The 9,382-nt window shown below is 40.0% G+C and overlaps 2 protein-coding genes across 2 annotated transcripts; one reads left to right on the forward strand and one right to left on the reverse strand.

The window, feature by feature from the left end:
* Positions 1–3,312: 3,312 nt before the first annotated feature.
* Positions 3,313–4,564, forward strand: LOC130990999 (uncharacterized). The gene is made up of 3 exons (XM_057915205.1): positions 3,313–3,331; positions 3,571–3,923; positions 3,995–4,564. The coding sequence occupies exons 1-3, from the start codon at positions 3,313–3,315 to the stop codon at positions 4,562–4,564; spliced, it is 942 nt and encodes a 313-aa protein (XP_057771188.1).
* Positions 4,565–6,182: 1,618 nt separating this feature from the next.
* On the reverse strand, positions 6,183–9,116 carry LOC130989772 (uncharacterized). The gene is made up of 6 exons (XM_057913873.1): positions 8,991–9,116; positions 8,704–8,774; positions 7,794–8,323; positions 7,477–7,702; positions 6,912–7,373; positions 6,183–6,719 (listed from the first exon to the last, which is right to left on the reverse strand). Exons 2-5 carry the CDS (start codon positions 8,705–8,707, stop codon positions 6,913–6,915), a joined length of 1,221 nt encoding a protein of 406 aa, XP_057769856.1. The 5' UTR covers positions 8,708–8,774; positions 8,991–9,116; the 3' UTR covers positions 6,183–6,719; position 6,912.
* Between the last annotated feature and the right edge of the window lie 266 nt (positions 9,117–9,382).

Genomic DNA, 9,382 nt, shown 5'->3' on the forward strand with positions numbered 1-9,382 from the left:
CGTCCGGTGAAATTATGTGTCACCCCGATCGAACACATGATTTAGCCACTCACCGATCATATGTATTTTTGACTGATAGTTGTCAAATCATTGACTTTTATAACTGATAGTTGTCAAATCAGTCAACAAATCGATCAAATATAGGACATTTTTCATATAGGACGTAAGGAATAGAGCATGTTTGTCTATTAACACCTATAAATAATTTATAGGTCAATTAATTGAACATACATGTAACATTCTTGAATATTTTACTCTCGACTTCATCACTTTCACAATGATTCCCATTTTTCTGCGTTTAAACATCTACTTTAATCTTTTAAATGACATGGGCCGTTAGCTTGTTGTAATTGGCATTGATCGAATGATCGTTTCGTATTGAAGATGACAACTCAACTTAAGGGCATGAAAAATTAATGAGAAAAGACAATTTTGTAATTACTAAAATAAGAGTGGCAAAGCTTATATTTTGATAATTCTTGTAATCTTTAACTATAAATGATGGCAACCGTTAGAGTTATAAATGACCTTTTCTTTTCTTGTTTACTCCCTCCGTCCCATTAATAAAGACATAGGTCTTTTGGGCACGGAGATTAAGGAAAAGTAGATTAGTTGTTAAAGTGTTGTGGCCCACCACTATTAGTGTAGTTGATTAATGTCTTTACTAAACCCCAACTCTCTCTCTCTCTCTCTCATCTGTTCCGACCACCACCGACCACCAGCGCCGCCGCCGCCGTCGACCACGATCGTCGATTCCCAACCCCAACCCCAACTCTCTCTCTCTCTCTCATCTGCACTGATTGAATCAACCCAGAAACAATTGGACAGATTGGAAATTGCAAATTGAAAAATCGAACCCATAAATAATTGCAAATCGAAACCCAGAAACAATTGCAAATCAAACCAAGAGATAATCGAACCCACAAACAATTCCAAAAAATTTAGCACCAAAATTTGATTCAAAATTAACATCAAATTTGTAATAGCAGTGACGCCGGCCACGGACGTTGGCGGAGGATGGCGGCGGTGGCAGAATTGGGGCGAGGAGATGGGTGGCGATAATGGAGGATTTCAGAACCAAGGCGGCGGCGGCAAACACAGAGGTCAAGAGAGAGATGAGCGAGAGAGACGAGGAAGAACCGAGAGGGGGAGAGAGAGGAGTCGGACAGGGAGAGATGCAAACAAGAAGGAAGGCGGTCGCGGCGCGGCCCCAGAGCCGCCGTTGGCTGGAGAAGGAGAAGCAGGCGGCGGCGGAGAAGGAAAAGAGAGGGGAGGGGCGCCGCGCTATTCGGCGGGGCTAGGGCTAGATCTCGGCCCTCTGCCCCCGTCAGTGGTTGGAGAGGCGAGGGGTGCTCAGCGGTGGTCGGAGGCTCGCCGGAGAAGCTGGATTGAGAGAGAGACGAGAGAGTGAGAGAGGCGGAGAGTTGGATTGAGAGTGAGAGACGAGAGAGTGAGAGAGGCAAAAGGAAATGTGTCTTTATTAAGGTGCAATTAATTAGTGTATCTTATGCCCTAATTATTTCCTTTTTTGGAAATGTGTCTTTATTATTGGGACAGCCCAAAAAGGAAAGTGTGTCTTAATTAGTGGGACGGAGGGAGTATTTATTAATAGGGGTATTGGCCTATAAATATTCGAACTTTTTGCATTTTTTTAATTTTGCACCTCAACTTTAAAATCAGTTTATAAATACTCGAACTTTGTATTCTTTCTGATTTTGCACCCGACGAATCTTTATCCTCAAACCGTTGACGAGATGACTGCCATATTGAGAGTGAAGTGACGAAATAGATAAGTTTGTTGTCAATGTGGAATTTAGAACATGTAATTGTAGATTTTGAGATGCCAATCTGGCTGCCATATTAATAATAATTTGAGGGTTAAAATTCGTTGGGTGCAAAATTAGAAAGAATACAAAGTTCGAATATTTATAGACTGATTTTAAAGTTGGGGTGCAAAATCATAAAATGGTAAAAGTTCGAATATTTACATGCCCATTGTCCAATTACATAAGCAATCTAGTGATTGTCATTATTATTAATCCGTAGTCATCATCCCCACAAAAATATTTAAAATTTGCCCAATTTTGGTACATTCAATCACCACTGAACAACCCATAGATTCTACTTTTCTCTTGAATTTTAATTTCTATGGCCTCTCCATTTATCAATTTTCACAAGCTTTACTCAACGAATTAGAATAACAGGAATTATAAAAAATCTTATAATATTCTAAAATTTCAATCATTTCAATAAATAAGAAGTTAGCATAATATTTTTTAAAAAAATCTATTTAGACTAATTTTCTCAAGTAAACATCCCCAAATAATGTAGTCCAACAACGAAGAGAAAAAAATCTTTTAAAAGAAGATCAATAGTAGTTCTCCATTTTTTCCTAGCAACAAAAAAATTAAATATGATCACATTAAGTTGTTACTCAATGTCATGATTCATCCTACATCGATTAAGTATGGCTGATATATAGATGTGGTTTATAACACCTTAGACACCCTCTCCTTGATAACTTGATTTTTGAGGATGAGATCTACTTAAATTACTGTAATAAATGGTATCAGAGTCAGTCCCATGTTCTGGGACGATATGGGCTGCCACGGATCGTCGGTGGTGATATGGGTTGCCGCAAGTGACGGATTAAAAGTGTGAATCGATGTGATTTATAACAACTTAAATACTCTTTTCTTCACTCTTAAGGGCCTGTTTGATATGGGTTTAAAAGCAGGATAAGTTAAATTAATATGGATTTATGTAGTGTTTGATATTATGTGTTACTAATATGGTCAACTCCAGGTTTATCCCAAGACCCTAGCTAATTTTGTGGGATTAACCCACACTAATTATTCCACCTCCCCCATGGGATTAACCCACACTAATTATTCCACCCCCTCCATAGGCTACTAATTTAGGTATTTGGGGCCCGTTTGATTTCCCTTGATATGCTTAGCCCATTTAACACAACCCAAGGAAATAGCAAGGCCGATGGGCCTGTAATGTTTCATTACTACTCGTTTGAAATCCATTAAAGTGATCCAAGATATATGGCTTGTGTGTTTGATAACATCCTTTCAGCTTATTTTAATTTGTGAAAATGACAATTATAACCCCATATTTTTTTGTTAATCCCAAGCGTGTCCTTTGTTATCTCCCGCCATAGAGATGATTTTGGGAGGGAAAAAAAATCGGCCTTTATATAATAGCCATTACAGGCGACGATATGCCTTCCTTACGATTCACTTGCTCATATCTGTGGGCTGAAATTACAGGCGATTGTGAAGAGATTGAACGTAAGGTGCAAAAATGAATTCGGAGCAACAAGGTACGTTCATCATTACACGTTTTCATCCTCTGATAGATAGGGTTTAGCTCAGTTTTTAGACACATTTATTTGCCGGATTCTGCGCTCTGTTCTTCCATTACTTAAATAGTGAAATATTTTAGTTTTGCCGAAATTTGATTATGGTGTATGTGCTGGATACCAATCTATATACTTTCGAAAGGGGATTACTGATCTTGTTTGATTGAATATTGGATGTGTGTTGTTTGTGTGTAAAACAGAGAGCAGTGAGGCGGTCTCTGCCCGTGTCAACAAAACAGATAAGACTCGCCGGACTTGGGCTATCAAAGAAGAGGAGACTCTCCTTAGCTCGTTGAAGGAATTAGTTGCTCAAGGCTGGAAGTCAGATAACGGCTTCAGAGGAGGTTATCTTCATAAGCTCGAGGAAGCGATGAGGCGCGTGTACCCAGGCACAGACTTGAAAGGAGTTCCACACATCAATTCAAAGTTATCTGCCTGGAAGAAAAACTACAACAGCCTTTTGGGAATTTTACGAGTCACCGGTGCTGGGTTCAACGTGCATGGAAACCACATGGTAGATGTTACTGACGAGCAGTGGGCAGACATCATGAAGGTCTGTGTCTATGCTTTTACTTTGTGGGTTTTTTGCGGTAAAATTATAGCTTATTGTTGATATATGTGCAGAAAGATGTGAACGCGAGGGGAATGAGGTACAAGTCGTGGCCTATGCTTGATGCATGGAAAGAAGTGTTTGGTAAGGACCGTGCGACTGGTGACAATGCCGAGGACCTTATGGACGCTGTGACTGATATGTATCGCAGCGGGAATGCGGCGCAGAACACTCCTGCAGGGAGTTACCACGTTAACGTTGAAGATGTGCTGGAAAACGACGTTGTTGAGGAGAGCGCCAGTCAGTGCATTCGAAGCGAAGGGACTACTAGCGGTGCTAAGAAGAAGCGCAAACAGAGGGACGAATCAGCTAGTCTAATGGAGTTTATGGGGGAGATCAGCCGGAACACTGCGCAGAGGCTGGAGATGTTGGCAAATCGTACCGGTTATGAGTTTGATCTCGCCCAAGCAAGGAAGGCTGTATTTGAACAGGTCATGCTCATCCCGGGTCTCTCTCTCGAGGAGACATTTGACGTGACCGAGCTCCTCGCTTATAAGGTGGAGCGATTGGAGATATTCATGGGCCTGCCACCCGATGCTCGCATTGCCTATGCGATGCGACTCTTGCAAGGGAAGAGTAAATGAATATGAAGCAAATATCCTTGGTCTTTTGTACTGATGTTGTTGCTATGGGGATTATATGATGCATATATAATGTAATTAGGTAGTATGATGGCTATGTCCGTTGCTAGTCCATAGTTCTTTTGGTGTGTAGGACATGGCATGCCCAAGTATGAATAGTGGTTCAGTGTCAATAGTGGTTCATCTGTAATTAGGTACTGGCGTATATAATATTCTACTATGTTTTTTAACCAGATCTTGTGTTCCATTTACTTGTTTTAAGATCATTTTACTGCATATATGTAAGCATGAAAGCTCATCATTTTTCCACATATATATACTGGGCATACTTCAAACTATATATCATCATAAAAGTTACTTCATTACAGAAAGTTAATAAGCATGAAAGCTCAACATATAAAGTGCATTAATAAGCATGAAAGCTCTAGCATATATCATCATAAACTATGACAAAAAGGGCCACCATTCATATAACTAGTTCAATGGGCTGGACGAGGCACACGAACTATTATCAACCGCCGGCGATGTAACTTCCTCATCGGACGAACTGATGTTGATGATGTCCCTCACTGGCTCGTGCTTTATGTCATCTATTCCAAACACTGCACACATCTTGTAGTACTCCGGCTCCCCTTTGTGGTAGTAAGCCTTTGCGAGGTGATTTGCCTTGTTCTTGGAATGAAGAATAACATGTAATGAGAAGACATGATAAAGCATTAAAACTTTGTGAGCTCAAACGTGTATACTAACCTTGAAGATTCGCTCCCAAACTTCGTCAACGGCCGTGAGTATATTTGTCTCGCGGCACCAAGTCGTTTCACTCATCTTCATAAGGCTCTTGAAAGTCTTATAGCGAGTTTGGAGGACTTGAAGACGTTTGTTGAGGTGAAAGAGCCGGAGGTTGCATCCAAACTTGGCGTTGATGTCTCCGAGTGCCATGAGACGTGCGTGTGGTGATTTGTATCCTGTTCCATCTGCACAAGTAATGGAGTAGATGGCAATCGACAAAAACTTCACATAACAAAGGGAAACAAGGCAAAAAAATATCAAAAGATTGCTCATACCAGCGATTCCGGTTGATTTCTCGATGACAAGGAGGCTTCGAAGGAGCAGTGAGTCCTTCTCTTTGTTCCACATGTCGTTGTAGAAGAAGTGTGCTTGCTCCGGGATTTCAGCGGAATTCACCATCCTACCTGCTATGAGCTTCCAAGTTTTTATCTTTGTGTGCTTCATTGTAACCGTGTCCCTTAGATTTATAGAGGTAAGTTCATGTGCAATTAACCCAAATTGGTAGTAGTTGGAACATCACACACCAATTAATTATGCAGGGCAGTAGTTTGATATAATAATACGTAATTTTCCATTTTCCAAGATGAGGGTAATTACAACCCTGCACCGCCATCTGGGATTGAGTCATAGATCATCAATTCAAGTGCATTTACCACCTCTTTATATGATTTTAATATAATAATATATGAGAGAGATGCAGCACTCATTTTGCTCAATATTTATTTCTCCATTTCAGATTTCCTTTCTCATCTGTCAAGCTTTGATGCTGAAAAATTCACCAAAGTATACAAAATAGATAAGGAATAAATAGATAAATAGATAAAGTCACTGGACACGAGTCACCAAACTATACAATATACAAAAGGAATAAATAGATAAAGTCACTGGACACAGTGTTTCCTTCCTTGCAGTCACAAAATAGAAAAAGATTCAGCCTACAAATAAACAAAATAAAACCAGCTGCATCAGAGGAACTTCCCAACGAGAACACCAAGAAAAAACACGCAGATAAACATGAAAGCTCCATGATTATGCATCTCGTTGCTAGGAGACGCAGATGCACGTTCATGCATACCCTCAACCATGCCTTCCATGTATCGACTACCAGATGAAGTTGCGGATTGCTCCACGTGCGTGTTTTGATTGCTTGTGGTCCACCGATGCATAGTCGAATACATGTCGCCACGTGAGCGCTGCTGGAACTCATCATACCAAAAGAAACCATCTAGATGATTCTGAAAAGTGGGACACTTATAGTAATAACGCCCTGCATTATGGGCTCTTTGACCGGCACGTAATAGTAAAGTCCTCCGACCACAACTGCACTCGGGATTTTGGTACCTCCCCTGACCACATGCTTCCATCCCAGCTACAAAATAAATCCCAACATTAATCAGTATAATGTATTCATTAATAACAAGGCAAACAAATACATCAGATGAGTGAGATTCTGAAGCAATTATGGCAGAAAGCTCACATTCTAGAAGAACTAGTTGAAATCAGAAATGAGAAGATGTATATAAACATATAAACGAACAAAAAATATCAATGCATCGCAGACCTCAGTGTTGCAATATATATTCCTGCCACATACTCTGTGCAATAGCATCCCTATGTGCTGTCCATTCAGCACTAGATTCAATGGTATCAATGTGTTCACCGTGATCACCATCTAAGAATTCGTTTTCATTGGGCAAATTGTCGAAGGCTTGCTCGATTGGATCAACTGCCATTTCTGATCTTATGAAGTTGTTTATTACAAAACATGCCATTATGAGTTTGACCTGAACCTTAATAGGGTAATAGGTGGTGCTACGTAAAACCCCCCACCTCATCTTCATTATCCCAAAAGCACGTTCTATCACATTACGTGCACGAGAATGACGAAGATTGAACAATTCCTCCCTATTTTGTGGACGAACAGCATTAGGTCCCCATTCCTTAAGGTGGTACCTAACACCTTTGTATGGTGTTAGGAAACCTTCAGAGTTGGCGTATCCATTATCGCACAAATAATACGAACCTACATTATTTCAATAAAACATGGAGTTCAGATATGGTTATATTCTATGGATATATACTAATTCATTGCAGATAAGGTCATATTCTAAGCAACTAATACATACCCCTCGGCACTTTCAGCCCATTAACTCGGCTAACAGCATCACGAAGAATCCGAGAATCAGCTGCAGAACCCTCCCACCCGGGCAAGACATATACAAACTTCATGTGTTGGTCACAGATGGCTAGGACATTAGTTGAAATTTGCCCTTTTCGAGTTCTGTATCTCGGTTTATCGGTGTTTGACACCATCACGTTGATATACGTTCCGTCCAATGCACCTAGACAACCCTATAACAACAAACGATACAAGAGGAAAGCATTAATCAGCAACAATCAGGACAGATTCAGTATAAATCATTTATTTGAAGTTGTAATGTACCTTGAACCATTTCCATCTTCCATCAGTTGAATCATCAGCCACTGGGGTCGGTTTGACCATCAAAATAACGTGCAGCCTTAGAATTGCCTTTAACACGACATGTATGTAATGTGAAACCGTTTGACCGGACCTCCAAAAGTCAAATTTAACGACTCTATTCTTTTTATGATGTGCGAGGATGCAAAGAAACATCGCGACCTGTTCCTCCACGGTCACAAACCTACTGTCGGTGAGACCCCCTAGAACCCTCAATAAACTGCTCAGTCGGCCAAATGTATTCCGGTCCATTCGAAGATTTAGTATGCAGTCCATATCACTAAAACCAATAATCCTATTCAAATGCTTAGTTTGGTCTGGAATTCTACGAATCATTCCATATGGCTCTACCAAGGTTCTATGCTTACGCTTTCGTTTTTTTGACTTCTCAATAAAATCAATCACCAGGACGAAGTGCATTAGTTCCTCAAACAAAATCTCTTCTACTGCCATGCTTACATATGCATTCCGTTTCCTCAATTGCCGTAAAGTATCTATTTTTCAAAATGAAACACAATTTATTTGTCAATGAACCAACCGACACGAACAGGGCAAACCTATTTTTGATCTATACTAACACAGGCTCATCTTACATATTGCAAATACCCTATGAAACACAACTAACTCACATACTTCAAGAACACTATAGCTCAACAAAATTCAATGCAAATTAAGTGCAACGAGTACAACGCAAACTGCATATTACCAGCAACCAAATGACACTACCAATTTCACCACACGTAAGGAGGACGCACGTCGGAATACAGGGCAACAAGCAAAGAACTCATCGGGCATTCAACATAAAAGGTGCTCGAAATTTTCACTTCAGTTGTTGAAAATAGAATTCAAGAGCAATTGCGAAATTGATACTTACCCATCTTGCAAATCCCTAGCCAGACGCAATTTCCACAAATTTCGACCGCAATGCCCGCCTAGATCCATAGTCTGAGAATTTTTAGATAAAGGATAAATACATCACAATGAGGTGGTGGATTGATTCCCTAATAAATTCGAGAATGATAATCAAGAACAAACACAATAGTGTCCGCCTAACGAAAATCTACTGCATAAGGAAAAAAAAAAAAAAGAGAATTAAAAAAAAAAAGAAATTTCCAGATCTATTTTTGCGAAAAACATATTGCCGGCTAAATCGACGATTACATGATGGAAAGGATGCGACGGCGTTGTTGGAAGAAGTTCTTCGTCTCCTTGTTGGCAGAAGCTTGTGAAGACTGAAGAATGGGCAGTGGATAAAAAGTTTTCGAATTTTGTCAATGTAAAAGATGGGCAATTTTGGTAAAATATATTATAGATGTATTAACTGTAGCAGTATAGCTTTTAAACTCATGTACACCCCCTTATCCAATTACTTGGTGGAATAGTGGATTTGTGGCCGGGCCCAACTCCACTAACGGGCTTCCCATGTTATATTTATTGGATTTCAAACGCAAGCATTATGTTAATAGGTGCCATTAAGAGGCATTACAAGGGAAATCAAACGGGCCCTTGATATGTTAATCCAACCTATTTCAATGAATACCAAACACTTTTTG

The sequence above is a fragment of the Salvia miltiorrhiza genome, chromosome 6 (assembly GCF_028751815.1).
Source record: "Salvia miltiorrhiza cultivar Shanhuang (shh) chromosome 6, IMPLAD_Smil_shh, whole genome shotgun sequence".
Lineage (NCBI taxonomy): Eukaryota > Viridiplantae > Streptophyta > Magnoliopsida > Lamiales > Lamiaceae > Salvia > Salvia miltiorrhiza.

Bases quoted from the DNA above. Each gene is read 5' to 3' on its own strand.
- LOC130989772 (XM_057913873.1), bottom strand. The intron at 7,703-7,793 runs GTACATTACAAC...TTGTTGTTATAG, and splicing joins GAAGATGGAAATGGTTCAAG to GGTTGTCTAGGTGCATTGGA. The intron at 7,374-7,476 runs GTATGTATTAGT...GAAATAATGTAG, and splicing joins TGGGCTGAAAGTGCCGAGGG to GTTCGTATTATTTGTGCGAT.
- LOC130990999 (XM_057915205.1), top strand. The intron at 3,924-3,994 runs GTCTGTGTCTAT...ATATATGTGCAG, and splicing joins AGTGGGCAGACATCATGAAG to AAAGATGTGAACGCGAGGGG.